The sequence below is a fragment of the Aquarana catesbeiana genome, linkage group LG06, assembly GCF_042186555.1.
Source record: "Aquarana catesbeiana isolate 2022-GZ linkage group LG06, ASM4218655v1, whole genome shotgun sequence".
Classification (NCBI taxonomy): Eukaryota; Metazoa; Chordata; class Amphibia; order Anura; family Ranidae; genus Aquarana; species Aquarana catesbeiana.
Genome location: NC_133329.1, coordinates 389,897,658 through 389,918,123, shown reverse-complemented (window position 1 = coordinate 389,918,123; position 20,466 = coordinate 389,897,658). Strand labels below are relative to the sequence as shown.

The window sequence follows — 20,466 nt, the reverse complement described above, 5'->3', positions numbered from 1 at the left end:
TTTTTTTCATTAGTTTGATTATTTAGATGTTTATTCTTTATAGAGATAACTGCATATAATGTCTCTGGAAATATACTCCTGAAGAAGCGGTCATCCCGCGAAACATGTTGAGTTCGAACTGATTTTGAACATCATTCCTATTCCTAATCCTGGATGAATGCATGCTCCATTGTTCAGTTCTCATACAGAGAATATTTTTATATGTACTGTATATTTTCTCTCTCTAGGACCTTTTAACTCTGTGTTTTCTCTAAATAAATGTATATATTTTTATACAAATGTGTATGCAAGTCCTTATCGTACCATGAAAGTCCACAGTTACCCTAGATCTTCTGCCTTTTTTTTTCTTTAAGTATAATATGCAATTTGTGATTTAGGCCTGGTTCACACCTATGCATGTTGCAGTTTGCATATTCCAGATTTTGCATTTTTTAATACATGGTTTTGATCCATTGAAGTCTATGGAACCAAAAACCAGAAAAAAAGTCCCTGTCTCTTTCCATAAAATGCACAGATGTGAACGCGACCCATAGGAATCCATGTTAAATGAACTGTAGTGTGTTTCTGCAAAACGCAAAAATGCACTAAAAAATGTATAGGTGTGAACCAGGCCCGAAGGTAGATATTAAGGCAAGAACATAGGGTGCAGCTCTGCATAGAAACCAATCAGCTTCCAGGTTTTATTGCTAAAACTTAATTGAACAGGCTGAAGTTAGAAGCTGATTGGCTGCCATGTACAGCTGCACCAGATTCTGAGTGCTTCAATTTTAGTAAATCTCCTATGATTTCTTCTTATCACTACCTATAATTGCAAGGCTGCTTCTTATCTGCCCTGATGAGGGAGGTCTAATCCTATGAAACACGTGTGCACTATATTGCAAGAGAATCTGGGGTTGATTTACTAAAGGCAAATAGACTGTGCATTCTGCAAGTGCAGTTGCTCCAGAGCTTAGTAAATGAGGTAAAGATTCACTTTGCAAAGAATATCCAATCACATGCAAGAAAAAAGAAAAAAAAAAAACAGCATTTTTGCTTGCACACAATTGAATGATACAAAATCAAGAATTTGGCCTGATTGTGGTATACAAACTCAGTTCTACAACCCCTGGCAACATGTATGGAATCACCACTCTTGGAAAATGTTCATTCAATTGTTTAATTGTGTAAAAAAAAAAAAAAAAAACGAATTACAGACATGCCTCAAAACTATTTTCATTTAACATTACTGTCTGTGCCTCAGTTGGGAAAATCCAAACCACTATCTTGTCATAGTGACCATTGTCAATGGGCAAAAAGTGAAGGTAAATCCAAAATGTTATGATTGTCACCAAGACAGAAGGTGAGCGTTACAACTGTCCAAGATGGTACTTCCCCTTGCTTTGGGGAGATTTTCAGTCACTTCCTGTCAAAGTTTCTGGAACGAGCAGTAAACGAAAAGTACATAATGGGGACACAAATCTAATTGGAATTCTTATTGGTTGCTATCAGCTGTTGCACTTTCTTTTTTGAGCGAAAAAAGGCCAAAAATTATCAAATTCTGGGCATATGATGCATACCTCCCAACTTTTTGAGATGGGAATGAGGGAGACCTATCAGCAAAAGTATACAGGCATAGGACACACCCCTTGCCACGCCCTCTTAAAGGAGAATTGTACAAAAAAACAAGATTGGTTAAACACACAAGTGCTTTTTTTTACCACTACTATTCCTTTATATTGGCTTTTGGAATTTACAAATGCAGCAATTTAGAAATCAGATGAAAGGTTTAGCACGGGGAAACACTTTTTGAAAGATAAAAAGTGCATTTTATATACAACTATATAGATCAGACCAAAATGAGGGACAAATGAGGAGGAAAGAGGGACAGAGGGACATTGCTCCAAATCAGGGACAGTCCCTCCAAATCAGGGACAGTTGGGAGCTATGTATGATGTAAGTAACCAACCTAAAGGACAATTACACTTTAATATGTTTTATTAAAAGATTCACTGCTACAAGTAAACCTGTTCAGGTATCCTCCTGTACAATGACAAGGATTGGACACAGCTGTAAGACACCATTTTTAGCAAAGTTAAAGTGTATCTGTGGTCAAAATTGAAAATCCTATACTCTAATCTGCATCTTATTTCAGTTATTTCTAGCCTACTTCTATTAATCTGATTGACCTTGAAGTTCGTAAACCTACTTTGCGACGTTTCCCACACATTTACTTCCTTGAATTCTGTAACCCGTAGTCACTATGCCCTGTGAGCAGCACTGCTGTGTCACACATTTCACAGATCCTGTTTTCTAATCTACAGAGGAGCTGAGAGGAGGAGTTTCAGGAGGTGGGGTCAGTACAGGAATCACTGCTTACAGACAGCAATGTACCATGGGATATGTAGTCCTTTGAAATTGAGGAGGCGATGGAAAGCATGCTGGGAATCCAGGAACTTGTGGAAAGATGGCCAGTAGACAGACAGTACTCACAACACGAAAGGAGATTTTTTTTTTAAAGTAACCTTATATTGGATTGTCAAAAATAACTATTTTTTGTATTGTTATTACAATGCTGGAGTGTGTGCTGTGACCATTGACCTTTTAATTTCTCTTTTTGCAGACTCTGAGCCAGGGGAGGAGGACACAGGAGGACCCCAGCTACAGCGGACAATTCGGGCTCCAAACAACACACCCTTGGGCACCCCTTCAGGTAACACTCGGATCACAAATTAGCCAACACAACCTTCAACAATGTACTCAGATGTTACTCCAGCCAAAACTTTTTTGTTAGTCTTGGAGAGAGTGGGGAAGAGTTTAAACTTCCTATTAGTTTTTCTTACTGTTGTCTGTGTACTTATTGATGCTCAAATTCTGCCTCAAAATATCCCCATCATTAAGGGCCCTTTCACACTGGGGCGGTTTGAAGGTGCTATTGCGCTAATAATAGCGCCTGCAAACCGACCCGAAAGTGCCGCTGCTTTGTCCCCAGTGTGAAAGCCCCGAGGGCTTTCACACTGGAGTTGTGCGCTGGCAGGACGGGAAAAAAAGTCCTGCCAGCAACATCTTTGGAGCGGGGAAGGAGCGGTGTAGGAGCGGTGTAGAACCTTTTTAAGTTTGAGGTGCTCAAAGCAAACCATTTGGTATGTACGTGTGGGTGGGTGCAGCATGGTGCGGCGGCAGAAAACACTGAAGACCAGCTGCAGGAAACAGAACTGTATTGAGGTTGACGGTCAGCAATACACAACAAACCCAGGAAGGCAACCCGACCGGGAGCACTCACAGGATGCAACAGCGATGAGTATTAACACTAGGTCTCAGGTGTGCCAATAGCATCTCTCTAGAGCAAGGGTCTCAAACTGGCGGCCCTCCAGCTGTTGCGAAACTACAAGTCCTATCATGCCTCTGCCTGTAGGAGTCATGCTTGTAACTGTGAGCCTTGCAATACCTCATATGGGACTTGTCGTTTCGCAACAGCTGGAGGGCCACCAGTTTGAGACCCCTGCTCTAGAGGGACAGAATGCGGCCTAGCCAGCTTAAACCCAAGTGGGGAGGCTTCCAGGAAGGATGGAATGTCCTTGCACTTTCCCTACTCATCTGGAACCTCTCCCTGATGCTAAGCACTGTCCCTGACATACGGATGACCTGTCCTTACCCTATCCACACGCAATATGCGCACCAAGCCCAGGAGCCAGGGTTTCAGATTCTACCCAGATGCCTGCCAGATTTACATGGAGTGCCATCATCCAATCAAATAGCTGCCACCTGTGACCCAGTACACCATAGAGAAACCAAGTTCCTCTTGACTTCCTCTCCTCTGCAGTGCCACTGCAGTTGAGCACCACGTGCAGTGGAGAAAGAAGACCTCACCTGCCTACATACGTGTACCAAAGTCCCAAGCCTCCTTCCGTCTAATGAGATCCTCCAGATAGCAGAGATCCTTCTGTATGTAGTGGGTTGTGAGGCATGGTGGGTGCAAAGCAGTTAGATTCATTGGGCGCCATACACGTCTTGAATGCAAAAGAGATTTTATTTCTCTTAACAGAACTTTGGGAGAGAGGGTTAGGGCCAGGACACCCTTAGGTAGTTGCAAGATTAATTGGCAGACTCCGAGACTTCAACAGGAGAACAGCCATGCAGGAAAAGGCATCCAGCGAGACGCCACATCTGCATGTGTAGAAATGCTGTCTCCTATGGCAACAGTCTTTAACAGTTCCAAACACAACGTGTAACAGTTCCTTCACTTCCACTACAATCACTTCTTGTAGTACTTCAGCCCACTGAGTGCCCAGTCTCTCTCACTAGACTAGATTATTCGCTGCCACTGAATCCCTTGAGCTCCTCCAGTGTTCACTGTAGTATCTTCCTCAAGTGTCACCCCCACCTCTCTGCTGGGTCCCTAGCTTGACACTCAAGATATTTCTGAAGCTTCACCCACGCTGGCCTGCTCGGGCCCTGGCTTGACACACAAGGCTGCTCTGCAAGCGTCAACTCCGTTGGCTGGGTCCCTGGCTTGATATCCACTAAAGTTTCCCAATTCTTCACCGTCCCCAGTTGGTGGGAATACTGCTCCGGTACTTGCTTCAGTTACTGTGGTCCCTGGTAATAAGGTGGTTGGTCCCTTAGTGGCGACAGCTTTCCCTCTACCTCCGACCATGACAGGTTCTGCGACAGGCAGAACCATCACTTCTGGTTGAAATGCAAGGCGCAATCCCAACCCTGCTCTGCGCTCTGGCTTCAGGATAGGCCCTCAGACAGCCTAGCAGCCAGATGTGCCCAGGATAGGCCAAACTTCGGTATAGCCCGGGCAATACAACACACGTCCACCCAGAGAGCCGCCCAGGTGGCACAGAACACCGATCACCTGACTCCACCCAAATATACTGTATAGGTTCTCCCAGCAGGCCAAGAGATTCAAGAAAACCCTTGCCTATTGGCTGAGATACCCCATATACCCATAATCTGACTTTGCATTGCCCTTCTCGTATCTAATGCCACCAGGTACCCGGCCACCTAGCAGCAGAAGAGAAAAGTGCAGCATTGCCAGACTTAGGGAGAAATCAATTGATCTCTAACAATTAGCGAAGGTAGTTACTCCTGGCAGGTAAATTTAGGAGCAACCCTGCCTAAACTCCAGGGTGCTACATACGGCGTTTATTTTTAAAAATGTTGGCATTGTTGTGTGTCCCACATGGCAGTGTCCAGCTTTCCTTACCTTTATTTGATAGCAGTTTCCCTTTTAACCCTAAAAATAAGTCAGAATTTATTAAGATTAACCACCCATAGACTTCAGTGGAATTGGTCTCCAGTTTGGGTTTGACGAATTTCAAACAAGATTCCCCAAACTCTTGGCGAAATCAAAATGCCCATTAATAATTATCATTATTATTTTATAACAATGGCAAATCACGAATACACAAGATAGACACAACTAGTGATATTTTGGTGCTGTTTTGGTGAATCCAAAACAAGAAAGCCATCAGGTCGATAAATCCGCTTTGATTTTAGGTTCAATGATGTAGAGTTCCCCCACCCTCAAATGGTTATAAATACTCTTGGGGGCCCCAGTTCTAGACCTTCTCCACTTATTGCGTTCCTGTTGGAGAAATTTTCCTTCACTTACTACTCTGGGGGCCTCTATCATTAGGAAAGAAGGTAAAAATATACCTCAAGGAGAAAGAAGCGACAACAAAAACCTTGCATCTGAGATTGAAGTGCCACACCACAAATTAATAGTTCAAACACACAATTTTATTCAAATGTAAAGTTGGGAAGAAGATCAAAATAGGAGGCCAACATGTTTCTGGGGCCCATGCGTGCCACCTTCATCAGGCCTTATACATAGGAAAAAATGTATATGGACTTATTTGAGGATACAATGTTAATGGTATTTTGACTAGTATAACCACCTAAAGGGGAGTTCCACCCTGAATTTTTTTTTTTTTTTACATTTTCCCAGTCCTTGATCAATAATGACAAACATTTGGAGTGAAAAAGATTTTTTTACTTACCCGAAGTGCCCTGTTGCTAGGTGGTTGCTCCTAATCTGCCACTTCCGGCTCCACGGCACTCCGCATCACTTCCTCCCTCGCCTGTGCTCCTGGGAAATGTGAGTCATCGTTTCCCAGGAGTCAGTGGACAGGAGCGTGTCAAAAAATCGTGTTATTTCCCGACACAAAATGACGCAATTTAAGGCGGATCTATCTAGGTTGCCATAACATTGGGGGCGAAACCATCCACTGTCACCCCCCCCCGTTGTTATGGCAACTTGATCAACGGCCTCCAGAGCATCACGCATGCGCGAGATCGAGAGGTGCATGCTGGTTACCCAGCATGCACCTCTCAAAATGTTATCCAGGAGGCGGTGGCAAGTGGGCTTCATATGCCCACACTCATCATGACAACGACCAAAAGAGGATCAGATAAATCGTAAGTAAAAAAAAAAAAAATAGCCAACAATGTGGACCCGCAGCTGATATTCGGATCGGCTGTCGGGTGCTGCCGCCGACATCTCCACTAAGGGAAACCGACAGTGAAGCCTTTCGGCTTAACAGACGGTCGCCTACCACGCATGCGCGAAGCGCGCTGCTTTCTAGTTGGCCTGGCGGCAGGGGAAAGCCGAACTTCCGAAGGATGTCGCTGCGGCGCCGTCTCCCGGAATTGAGGACAGGGACCTGTCAAAAACAGGTACCCATTCCCCCCTCCCCCCTGAAATGTGACAGAGGGGGGAGGAAGCAAATAAGCGGAAGTTCCACCTTTGGGTGGAACTCCGCTTTAAGAACCAGGCCTTTTTCTGACATTTGTTGTTTAAAAAATGTTGTTGTAAAAATGAATATTTTTTGCTAGAAAATTACTTAAATCCCGCCAAATATTTTATATTTTTCCTAGCAGAGACCCTAGAGAATAAAATGGCGGTCAATGCAATTTTTTTTATGTCACACGGTTTTTGCGCAGCGTTTTTTCAAACGCAATATTTTTGGAAAAAAATACACTTTAATGAATAAAAAAATAACAACTAATATGTACCCCAATTTTTTTGCATAATATGATGTTACGCTGAGTATATATATACCTAATATGTCATGTTTTAAAATTTCACACGTTCATGGAATGGCGCCAAACTACGGTACCTAAAAATCTCCATAGGCGATGCTTAAAAATTTCCTACAGGATACCAGTTTAGAGTTACAGAGGAGTGCTAGAATTTTTGCTCTCACTCAGACGTCCGCTGCGATACCTCACATGTGTGGTGCAAACACCGTTTACATATGTGGGCATGACCTACGTATGCGTTCACTACTGTGCGCGAGCATGGGGAAGGGCCCGCTTTAGACATTTTTTTTTTATTACATTTTTTTTATTTTTACACTGTCCGTTTATCCCAAAAAATTTCTGATCGCTTTTATTGCTATTGCAAAATATGTAAACATCCCTTGCAATAACAATACAGCATGCACAGGTCCTCTTTATGGCGAGATCTAGGGTCTAAATCTCTCCTTTTACCATTAAAAGCAAAACATCAAAGAAAAAAAAAAAAAACATGTTTACATGGCCCGAGATCCAGAAATGACGTCATGACGTCGCTCCGGTCCTCCAAGGGCATAGGGATGAGTGGCGGCCATCTTGCCATCGCTTATCTCTATGGCAAGACTCTGCCAGAGCCGGATGGTTTCTGGGCTCAGCGATTGGTAATCACATGGAAGCGTTGGGAGGGAGAGGGGGGGTCACCTCTCCCGCAGCTTCTAAAAGTGATCCTGCGGTGAATCTGCCGCAGGGACCACTTTTATCTGAAAGACTTGTGCCTAAGGGAAAAGAAAATACCGGGGTTATGGCTTCTAGCTGCAGCCATAACCCGGGTATTTAACAACAAAGTAATGACGTATTTTCCCAGTTAGGCAGTCGGGAAGTGGATAATATCAGACACAAGACTTGTCAGCAATTGATTTGGTTGCCATACGTGTTGAAATACCCCTGAAATGCGTTGACTTCTTCATGTGATTTGCGACCTGACCTTACAGTGGAATAAAATTGTCTGGACTATTAATTTTTGGTGTGACTCAGATCCACTGTTTTGCACTGCAAAATATGGAAATTGTGGAAAGCACCTAGAAAGAGTACAGTGGAACCTTGGTTTACGAGTAACGCGGTTAACGAGCATTTTGAAAGACGAGCAACTTTTTCTTTTTAAATTCTGACTCGGTTTGCAAGTGTTGTCTCGCAAAACGAGCAGAATTTAAGCTAATGGGGTGTGCAGTACCGCATTTGGCCAGAGGTGCGGGGGGCGCCGGTGACACCCGGAACGGTTCGGAGCCGTTCGGAGATACTCAGAATCACTCGGAAATACTCAGAAACACTCGAAAATACTCAGTTGCCGAGTGTTTCCGAGCCTTTCCCAGTTCAGCCGAGCTGTCTCCGAGTATTTCCGAGGCTCTCTGGCGCCCCCCCACCACCTCTGGCCACATGCGGTATTGCATGTAATACAAAATGCGGAGCTAATTATCTTCGTTTCCATTGACTTCTATGGGGAAACTCGCTTTGATATGCGAGTGCTTTGGATTACAAGCATTCTCCTGGAACGGATTATGCTCGTAATCCAAGGTTCCACTGTATGACATGTACTTGGTCCCATCGAAAACTGGATACTGTACAAAAAGAGTGATACTTTTTCTTTAATAAATGTTATGAGGGTTGCTTGGTGCACTTATGATGTCATCTATACGAACATGGAAATTTTAATATGAAGAAAATACACTCATCAGCCACTTTATTAGGTACATCCGTTCAATTTCTCGGTAACACAAATTGCTAATAAGCCCAAAATTATGGCAGCCACTCAGTGCATTTAGGCATCTAGATGTGGTGAAGATGACTTGCTGAAGTTCAAACCGAGCATCAGAATGGGAAAGAAAGGGGATTTAAGTGACTTTAAACGTGGCATGGTTGTTGGTGCCAGACGGGCTGGTCTGAGTATTTAAAAAACTGCTGATCTTCTGGGGTTTTTTAAACATCTCTCGGGTTTACAGAGAATGGTCGGAAAAAGAGAAAATATCCAGTGAGCGGCAGTTGTGTGGAGGAAAATGCCTTGTTGATGTCAGAGGTCAGAGGAGAATGGGCAGACTGGTTCCTGATGATAGAAAGGTAACACAAACTCAAATAACCACTTGTTACACCAAAAGTATGCAGAATACCATCTCTGAACGCACAACACATCGAACCTTGAAGCAGAAGACCACACCGGGTGCCACTCCTGTCAGCTAAGAACAGGAAACTGATGCTACAATTTGCACAGGCTCACCAAAATCGGACAATAGAAGATTGGGAAAACGTTGCCTGGTCTGATGAGTCTCGATTTCAGCTGCAATATTCAGATGGTAGGGTCAGAATTTGGTGTAAACAACATGAAAGCATGGATCCATCCTGCCTTGTATCACCGGTTCAGGCTGGTGGTGATGTAATGGTGTGGGGGATATTTTCTTGGCACACTTTGGACCCCTTAGTGCCAATTGAGCATCGTTTAAACCCCACGACCTACCTGAGTATTGTTGCTGACCATGTCCATCCCTTTATGACTACAGTGTCCCCATCTTCTGATGGCTCCTTCCAGCAGTATAATCCACCATGTCACAAAGCTCCAATCATCTCACCACTGGACAATGAGGTCCCTGTACTCCAATGGTCTCCACACTCACCAGATCTCCATCCAATAGATCACCTTTGGGATGTGGTAGAGATTGGCATCATGGATGTGCAGCCGACAAATCTGCATGATGCTATCATGTCACTATGGACCAAAATCTCTGCAGAATGTTGAATCTATGCCACCAAGAATGAAGGTAGTTCTGAAGGCAAAAGGGGGTCCAACCCGATACTAGCAAGGTGGACCTGATAAAGTGTCTGGTGAGTGTATATCACCAAAGTGTTTACTTTCTATGTGTCAATCCGTATAACCAATCAGTGTTCTTCCTATAACCTCCAGCGAACCAGAACAGCAATCATACTTCTTTAGGAGATGTTTGGCCGATTATAACAGGCATCAATGCACACAGCGAAAGAGTAAATGTAAATGATTTATAACCTGCAGAAGGCACAGGCGTAATGGAAGGAATCCTCAGTATTCCCCATTAATGTCCTCACAGCAGCAATTAAGGTAACACAACCAAGCAGGGTTTATATTCTTCTGACACTTATATCTGATCTGTTCATATATTTTAATACTGACAGGCTAGAGTTGGTATTACTTATTTATATTCAAGTATAAGCTCAAAGATATCAAGCTAAAATGTCTGTTGTCTTACCCAAACACAGCATAGAACATAGTACTGGCAGAATACGTACCCCCTTCCCCTTCCCCGCGCCATAAGCTCTTCCGAATAAAATCAATTTTTTGTAATAACCAAAGGCATTTGGAATGATCTGTTACGCAATTATCTCCCATCTAATGAAGGACTCTCTAAAGACTCGCTCATCAAGGACAGCAAAACTCTGAAGGTCACATTTACCAAGAAGGCATACTTATGGGCTCCCCTCTCGCGGCTCCCTGCTGCAGTGGACCATGCTCTGACCTCCGGGCAGGGGACCTCCTGTCTCCCGGGTGGGGCAGCAAATCGTGGCCAGGTCCTCGATTGAAAGGCTGTGTACACCTGCACCATCGGGCTGCTGGTCTCCCCGGTAAGACAAGGACACAGGGATGGAGGCTTTGTCTCCCCCAAGACTCTTTGAAGTCTCCGAACTCCAGAACCCAATCCAGGAGTTACCAGTCGCAGGGAAAAACTGAAAAAAAATATTTTTTTCCGCTCAGAACAGATATTCTAGAGCCCCTCAACCTGCATCCATGAGAACCCATGAGTACCGGGTCCATACCTCCCAACATTTTGAGATGGGAATGAGGGACACCTACTAGCAAACGTATGCAGGCATAAGACACGCCCCCTGCCACACCCCCTTAAAGGAGAATTAACCAAAATTTTATTAAAATAATTAAACCCATTTTTTTACCACTACTATTCCTTTATATTGGCTTTTAAAATTTACAGTTTTTTGCAGCAATTTGGATGAAAGGTTTTGCACTGGGAAACATTTTTTGATAGATAAAAAGTGCATTTTATATACAACTATACAGATCAGACCAAAATGAGGGACAAATGAGGAGGAATGAGGGACAGAGGGACATTGCTCCAAATCAGGGACAGTCCCTCGAAATCAGGGACAGTTGGGAGCTATGGAAACCTTTGTGAAGTGTTACTAAACCCAGGACTCTGCAGACTCTCAGACTCTGCATTCACTATATCTGGTCTCCCACAGTACATAGAACATGGAAATGCAATTATGGTTCAATAAGTTTTTATTGATGTTTTTTGCAAGAGTATAAAGAGTATAAACATCGTAAAAAAAGAAAGACAAAATAAAGGAGTGTAAACAGTGCCAATTACCTGACATATAGTCTCCTAATAAACAGTTATATCTTTTAAATATTGAAATAGTGCAAGCGTTTACATGTATCAGGGTTATTATATGTGGAGCAATACTTTAAACCCGTACAACAGGTGTATGTTGACATATAAGCATTCACTACTCTAAGTTGGGGTGCCCCTTTGGGAGCCTGCTGCACCCCTAAACATAGGTAGTCTAGAATAATCAACGTGTGCATAGGTTACATCAGTATGATCAGTATCAAAGATTTGGATCTCCCTTTCCATGGGAGATCCTATATTTATATTGCATCTAAAAAGATTATATCGGAGATCTAGAAAAGGGGAAAGGTAGGAAAGACAGAGTAGAAAAAGGCGGGATGGGTATAGAGAAGAAAGAAAATAGAAAGGGGAGGGGGGTGGAGGGGTATGGAGACAGCGAGCTTCGGTCTATTTATATATAGGGACTTTACTATAAATAAAGAGTATAATGGATAAGGGTTGTTCAATCCTTATGAGGGGTTCTCAACCGAGAGTCTTTGTTTCAGTTTGTCTGAGGTAGAGTAACTCCTCCAGATACTCCAGACAAAAGAGAATTTGGCATACTTGTCTAGGGCTTGGGCCTGCATTTCCTCCATTAGCATGTAGTTGTTTACCTCTCTGACCCATTCTATTAAGGAGGGAGGCGTAGTAGTTTTCCAGTGTCTGGGTATGAGTTGTCTACCAGCACTAACAAAAAATTTCAGAAGGCCGTTTTTTTGCGATTTGATTGTCCCCGGGAGGATGGATAGGAGGGCTATAGAGGGTGATGGTAATAATGGCTTGTTATAGACTTCCGAGTAAATTTGAAAAATTTGAGTCCAGAATTGGAGAATACCATCACATTCCCACCAGATGTGTATATAAGTACCTTCCATTGTGTTGCATCTCCAGCATCTGTCTGAGTTAGATGGGAACATGATCCTGAGAGTAGTTGGGACCCGATACCACCTCGACATCAATTTGTAGTTTTTCTCTTGTGTATAACTTGATATGGAGGTTTTGTTCGTGAAGAGGAAGGCTTTCCCCCATTCCGCATCAGTTATATCTTTCCCGACCTCCGCAGACCATTTAGTAGTATAGTTAGGTAGAGCTTCGTGAGTATGGTCTATAATTGATTTATATATCAATGATAAAGTGTGTCGTGGAGTTTCGGGGAGGATACATAATTGTTCAAACCCAGTCAAGGGTCTATGTGTTTGTCTGGAATCATGTAGGGTCTTACAATAGGAGTTTAGGTGTCCGCGAGTGAGCCATGTTATCTTGGAGTAGACGTCTGTGGGGGTGGATAGAAAGGTGCCTAGGGTAGAGTCAACAAATTGGCGGGCAGTGGGCCATAAATCTCTATTGTATACGTCTAAAGAGTGGGTTGAGTGTCCTTCAGGAAGGTTTGGGTTGTCAAACAAGGAGGTAAGGGGGCTAAGTTCCGAGGATAGTGAGAGTGTGTCTCTTTTGCGGTACCAGATTGTCAGTGCATCCCTAGTGAGGGGGGATAATGTCGGTAAGGATTTATATATCCCTCCATAGCCCCAAAGAAGCGCTCGTAGGTCGTATGTAGATAGGTCCTGTTCTACCGTCGTGGCTACTTTGGTCACAGGGCGAGGGAACCACTCAAGAATACGGGATAGGACTGCGGACGTATGATACATTTCAAAGTCAGGCAGGCCCAAACCCCCTTTAGTGATAGGAGAGCATAAAAGTTTGTGTTTCAGTCTTGGGTGATTGCCTTTCCAAATGAATTTGGTAGCCATAGAACGTAGGGTGCGGAGGAACATAGAGGGAAGAGCGATGGGTAGGGCTTGGAATAGGTATAATAACTTGGGGAGTATGTCCATTTTCAATGTGTTGATACGTCCTATCCAGGATAAAGGTAGGTCTGTCCGTTCTTCGGTCAACTTCCTCAGTTTTTGGAGTAAGGGGCTAAAGTTCAGGGAATATATGTTGGAGGTTTGTTTGGGTATAGCTGTGCCTAAGTAAGAGATGGAATTAGGTCGCCATTGAAACGAGAAGTTAGATTTGAGGGAGGCGAGGGTAGTGTGTGATAGTGAAAGGTTTAGGGCTTCCGTTTTAGAGATGTTTAGCTTATAATTACTAAGACTACCAAATCTGTCTATTTCGGCCAATATAGAAGGTATGCTGATGTGGGGTTGCGTAACGTAGAGAAGGAGATCGTCGGCGTATAAAGAGAGTTTACAATGGGATGAAGGGGTTTGTATCCCCTGTATATTAGGGTTAGATCTTATGGCCTGTGCTAAGTGCTCAATTACTAGGGCGAACAGGAGGGGGGAGAGAGGACAGCCTTGTCTGGTGCCATTAGATATCATAAATTTTTCTGACTGGATACCATTTACTAGTATTGTGGCGGAGGGTGCGGAATAAAGGGACATGATGCGCGTCAACATTTTCGGGCCAAGACCCAGTTGGGAAAGGGTAGCTCGGAGGAAAGACCAGTTGACCCTATCAAAGGCCTTCTCTGCGTCGCAGGAGAGAAGGCAAACAGGTATATGGTGACGGTGAGCATATGTGATCAGATGGATGGTCTTGGTGGTATTGTCCCTGGCTTCACGGCCAGGAACGAAGCCCACCTGGTCTTTATGTATAGTTTGTGGTAGCAGAGGGGAGAGGCGGTTTGCAAGGATCTTAGCATACAATTTTAGATCAACATTTAGAAGAGATATTGGTCTATAATTGGGGCAAATGGAGGGGTCTTTTCCGGGTTTAGGGATGACAACTATCTGGGCTTGGAGTATGGATGGGGACATGGCAATGTTTTCGTCAATGGTATTGAACGCCTTTGTTAATAGTGGGGATAGTTGCGGCACAAACGTTTTATAGAAGTGGGGAGAGAATCCGTCTGGGCCTGGACTCTTGCCGTTCTTAAGATTTTTAATAGCGAATAGAAATTCCTCCTCGGACAAGGGGGTCTCAAGGTCCCCCATATCCGAAAGAGGAAGAGATGGGAGTGCTGTCTCTTGGATGTAGGAGGACAGGTCCTGTGGGGTAGGCGTAGTACGTGGATTCTGGGGGGAGAGATTATAAAGAGCGGAGTAGTATGTGCGAAATTCCTCAGCAATTGCTGAGTTCTGCATGAGTTTACCTTTAACGGGGGGAGTTTATTAGTGGTATAGGTCTCCTGATTTGGCGTGGTTGGAGGGTGTGCGCTAGGTGTCTGCCACATTTATTGGCTTGTGAGTAATGGTTGAACTTTCCCTTGTCTCGGGCGACAAGAGACTTTTCTGCGAAAATAAGCAGGAGGTCTCTTCTCGCGTTAGTGAGTTCAAGGAGAGATGAGCTAGTAAGATCTGTTTTGTGCGATTCTTCTAGTTTGGCAATGGTGGAGAGAAGTCGTGTTATTTCCGCAGTGCGGGCATGTTTCAGTCGGGCTCCGTGTTGGATTAATTTGCCCCTGAGTACGCATTTAAGCGCCTCCCATTTAGTGAGCGAGTTAGTGGTGTCTTGGGCATGATCCGCGATAAAGAGTTTGATGGTCTGTATAATGTCCTCCGAGCATACGGAATCGAATAGTAAATTATCGTTAAGTCTCCAGGAGGAGCTCCGTTTGCGTGATGGAATATATCCTAGGCTCAAGTGTATGGGGGCGTGGTCTGACCAAAGGGTGAGACCAATAGAGGCTGAGGGTGAATAATCTAATAAAGATTGGGAAACGAAAAGGTAGTCCAGTCTACTGTAGGAATTATGTGCAGGAGAAAAAAATGTGTAGTCTTTGGTATTAGGATGTAGCATCCTCCAGGTGTCTACTAAGGATAGGTCAGATAGTAATGCTCTGATGTTGGTCAGGGAGGTCGGGGAGATCGAGGACTTACCGGTGGATGAATCAAGACGAGGTATCAGAGCGGCATTGAGGTCCCCTCCCAGGATCATGTTGACCATGCAGAATTTTTTCAGACGGGAGATCACTGATGAGAGGAATTGTTGTTGATTCTGGTTGGGAGAATATATGTTAATGACAGTGTAAATGGTATTCAGATAAGACAATTTAATAAAAATATATCTTCCCAAGGGGTCGACATATGTGTCAAGGACATCCGGTGTGAAGGAGGCGTGAAATGCTATTGAAACCCCTTTAGATTTTGCGGAGGGGTTGGTGCTATGGAACCAAACAGGATATTGTTTATGTAAAAATTGTGGACATTTGTCTGTTCTAAAATGAGTTTCCTGTAGGAGGAGAATTTGAGTTTTTATTTTATGAAAATGATATAATATTTGTCGTCTTTTCTCCGGGACGTTGAGACCTCTGCAATTAAGCGAGGAGATCTTTAGGGAGGGTTGTACTGCCATTGGAAATGCAATTATGTTAGTAAATATAAACTGCTAAATACCTTTTCTCATCAGCAGTTAGAGCAGACTTCTATCGGTGTCTGGTTAAAGTCTGTAGGAGGAGTTTTTATTCTTCTCTGACTGTCCTATGAGGCTGCAGGACCCCTGACCCTCTAACTGGGCAGTGCTGATTGGCCCCATGCTGATCACATGCACTTTCCCAAGAAAAAAAAAATCTCTAGCAATACACACCAAACTGAGCATGTATAGAGTGCCCCCAAGGCTCTGTTCTATCAGGAGATGGTTTGGGGACTGTGGAAGAAGGGGAGGATCACACAGCCTTTTTACACAGAGGATTAACTCCTTTAGTTCCACAGTGAGTATAACAAGCATGCTTTAATTTATATACAGACTGAGCTTACTTTTGTGGGCTTAGTAACACTTTAACCCCTTTTTCCACCATGGCAGGGCACAGCACTGTCACAATAGCATACCTCACAACTTTTTGAGATGGAACTAGGGACACTTTTAGCAAAAGTAGGCATATAGGCACAGGACACACCCCCTGTCACGTCCACTTAAAGGAGAATTATACAAAAAAAATGTTATAAAATGTACAAATGCAGAAATTTAGAAATTGGATGAAAGGTTTAGCACTGTAAAACACTTGTTTTACAGATAAAAAGTGCATTTTATATACAACTATATAGATCAGACTAAAATGAGGAACAAATGAGGAGGAAAGAGGGACATTGTTCCAAATCAGGGACAGTCCCTCGAAATCAGAGACAGTTGGGAGCTATGCAATAGACAGTTAATCTATAGCAGCAACAAAATCTATCAGTCTATATAGCAACTCCAAAATGGAACTTAAATGATGTATGGGATTTTTTTTTCTTTTTTGTTGAATCATACTTACCTAGGTGGATGTTGCATCTGTCCCCCGCTGGATCTATCACTGAGTGATCAAACACCACTGATAGCTTGGTTCTCAAGGCTCCCTGAGCAGAGAGTCACCGGCTCTCTGCTCTGCCCCCCCCTCCTCGCCCAATGGAGTGCTGGGCTGTGGAGGGGGCGGGAGCAGCTGGCTCAGGCTCTCAGCGGCTCGCTGAGGGGCTGAGCCAGGTACTGGTCCAGGCATGTGGCAAAATCTCAACCATATGGTCACGATCCTTCCCTGAGCCTGGACCGGCTCTGTTATGTCAGCTGACAGAACGACCTGCACTCCTGTGATCCACAAGGGAAATGAGCTTTGGCTGTACTTCTCCTTTAACCAGTTGCCGACCAGTGCACTACGAAATACGTCTGCACAATGGCACGGCTGCACAAATGGGTATGTCCCCTTTAAGATGCGGCATTGCCTGCGGGTCCTGCGGACTCGATGTCCGCCGGTGTTCCGCGATCGTGTCACAGAGCGGCAGAACAGGGAGATGGCTATGTAAACAAGGCATTTCCCTGTTCTGCCTAGTGACATGACAGGGATGTACTGCTCCTTGTGAGTGGGAGCAGTGATCTCTGTCATGTCCTAGGTAGCCCCCCCCCCCAGTTAGAATCACTCCCTAGGACACACTTAACCCCTTGATTGCCCCCTAGTGTTTAACCCTTTCCCTGCCAGTGTCATTTATACAGTAATCAGTGAATTTTTATATGACTGTATAAATGACAATGGTCCCAAAATAGGGTCAAAAGTGTCCGATGTGTCCGCCATAATGTCGCAGTCACGATAAAAATCGCAGATCGCCGCCATTACTAATAAAAAAATAATAATAATAATAAAAATATCATAAATCTATCCCCTATTTTGTAGACGCTATAACCTTTGCGCAAACCAATCAATATACGCTTATTGCGATTTTTTACCAAAAATATGTAGAAGAATATATATCGGCCTAAACTGAGGAAAAAAATATTTTTTTTATATATTTTTCGGGGGTATTTATTATAGCAAAAAGTAAAAAATATTGTTTTTTTTTCAAAATTGTCGCTCTTTTTTTGTTTATAGTGCAAAAAATAAAAACCGCAGAGGCGATCAAATACCACCAAAAGAAAGCTCTATTTGCTCGGAAAAAAAGGACGTCAATTTTGTTTGGGTGCGCATTTGCACGACCGCGTAATTGTCAGTTAAAGCGACGCAGTGCCGAATCGCAAAAAGTGCTCTGGTCAGGAAGGGGGGTAAATTCTTCCGGGGCTGAAGTGGTTAACATCACAAAGCGATACACCTGTGGTATTACATTCTGATGGACACTGCCATTCCCTAAATCCCATTCCACATACTAGTTTCAGGTCAGAGAACTCAGTAAACAGATTTATCTGCATTGCCCCGGAATGCGTTTGCAACATTTCATTCATGGAATGTCCTCTTCCATCGGAGCCTTCTCACACAAGTGCATTGCTCTATGGCAGACCAAGCTGTCTGTGTAATAAAGAAATAGCTGAGTTCTTGGACCGAGATTCCTGCCAGCTGTAGAGCGATATCTCAATCAAAGTCCCGCACTGCAGTCAGTAAAGTACATTTCTAACCATATTACGTTCCCTTTGGATTCTACGTAATATGCAGAAAAAAAAACCTACTGAAAATAAAGTACAAGTACTGATATAAACCATGGCAATCCAAGATACATTTTGCAGCAGATCATGTACAGTACTTTGAGATATTCTGAACAATTTACAGCTGAACTGCAGGAAACCCGACAATTTTCCCTAGTCATTGGCTGCGCCTGCTCTGCGAGCGTTATCTGCTCATTTCTCTATAGGGAATTTGGAAAAGCAGATTTACTTTGCTGATCCCCCACTCCTGGAGGCTCATCTGCCCTGCTAGACAAATTCCTGCAACCTCTTTTCCCCTATGCTCCAACAGTCTACGTTCCTCTGACATCACGCTGACCGATGCAGGGTCAATAGCACTGCATTGGTTGTGAAGATGCCAAGGAACAGTCCACTTCCAGATCATAGGGGAGAGCTGTCTGCAGGGGGGAGCGGAGGATCAGGTAAGGAAAAATGATGTTACTGTCCCCCTAGACCAGGCATGACTAAATGGCAGACCGCAGTCTGGATGGTAGCAGTGTGACAGTCCTATCTGTACTGTTGTGCCACTTAGCAGACTGGATGTCTTTTTCTCTCTTTCTATCTCTTGCCCGGCCACTCTGTAGATCCCTCTATGTTGGGGGGGCTATAATGTGAAGGGGGGCTGAGGACACTGGGATGTAAAGAGGGACTGGGATGTAAAGGGGAGGGAACTGTGATGTAAAAGGGAGGGAACTGTGATGTGAAGGGGGAGGGGACTGTGATGTTAAGGGGAAACTGTGATGTGAAGGGGGGCTGCAATGTAAAGGGGAGGGAAATGTGATGTGAAGGGGAAGGGACTGTTATGTGAAGGGGGAGTGTGATGTGAAGGGGGACACTGCGATGTAAAGGGGGCTGCGGTGTAAAGGGGAGGGAACTGCGATGTAAAGGGAACTGCAATGTAAAGGGGGCTGCGATGTAAAGGGGAGGGAACTATGATGTAAAGGGGGCTGTGATGTAAAGGGGAGGGAACTGTGATGTAAAGGGGGCTGCGGTGTAAAGGGGAGGGAACTGCGATGTAAAGGGAACTGCAATGTAAAGGGGGCTGTGATGTAAAGGGGAGGGAACTATGATGTAAAGGGGGCTGTGATGTAAAGGGGAGGGAACTGTGATGTAAAGGGGGCTGTGATGTAAAGGGGAGGGAACTATGATGTAAAGGGGGCTGTGATGTAAAGGGGAGGGAACTATGATGTAAAGGGGGCTGTGATGTAAAGGGGAGGGAACTGTGATGTAAAGGGGGCTGCGATGTAAAGGGGAGGGAACTATGATGTAAAGGGGGCTGTGATGAAAAGGGGAGGGAACTGTGATGTAAAGGGGGGCTGCGATGTGAAGGGGGCTGTGATGTAAAGGGTGGACTGTGAAGTAAAGGGGGAACTGTGATGTGAAGGGGGTCTGTGTTGTAAAGGGGGGACTGTAATGTAAAGGGGGGATGTGTTGTAAAGGGTGGCTGTAATGTAAAGGGGAGGGGACTGTGATGTGAAGGGGGGCTCCGATGTAAAGGGGAGGGGACTCTGAGGTGTAGGAGGGCTCCGATGTAAAGGGGAGAGGACTGTGATGTGAAGGGGGGCTGCGATGTAAAGGGGAGGGAACTGCGATGTAAAGGGGGACTGTGTTGTAAAGGGGGGAATGTGTTCTAAAGGGTGGCTGTAATGTAAAGGGGAGGGGACTGTGATGTGATGGGGACTGTGATGTAAAGGGGAGGGGACTGTGATGTAAAGGGGAGGGGACTGTGATGTGAAGGGGGACTGTGATGTAAAGGGGAGGGGACTGTGATGTAAAGGGGAGGGGACTGTGATGTGAAGGGGGACTGTGATGTAAAGGGGAGGGGACTGTGATGTAAAGGGGAGGAGACTGTGATGTGAAGGGGGACTGTGATGTAAAAGGGAGGGAACTGTGACATAAAGGGGGGACTGTGACATAAAGGGGAGGGAACTGTGATGTGAAAGGGGGAGATCTGTGATATGAAGGGGACTGTGATAAAAAGGAGGGGGGAGGGGTGCTGTGATGTAAAAGATCTTGGTCATTGCACAAGCATGCAATTCAGACCCGTAGAGGGGAATTTGAAGGCCTAGACTAAACAAGCAGTAAACCCTTGCAGTGCAGGTGCAGCCCCTCTGCCAGGGAGAATTTTTAACTTTGTGCTTTAATTTCACAATTTATCATGTTAAAACCAAAAACGTATTTTATTGGGATTTTATGTGAT

General features: G+C 44.4%; 1 protein-coding gene across 3 annotated transcripts in view; it reads left to right on the top strand.

Annotated features, from left to right (window-relative positions):
* The window catches only part of SPEG (striated muscle enriched protein kinase), a 476,968-nt gene that overhangs the window by 213,549 nt on the left and 242,953 nt on the right, over positions 1–20,466 (top strand). For all 3 annotated transcript variants that reach the window (XM_073634316.1, XM_073634315.1, XM_073634317.1), the window contains one exon: positions 2,600–2,689. In XM_073634316.1, coding sequence (XP_073490417.1) covers positions 2,600–2,689 — 90 coding nt within the window. The remainder of the gene's footprint in view (positions 1–2,599; positions 2,690–20,466) is intronic.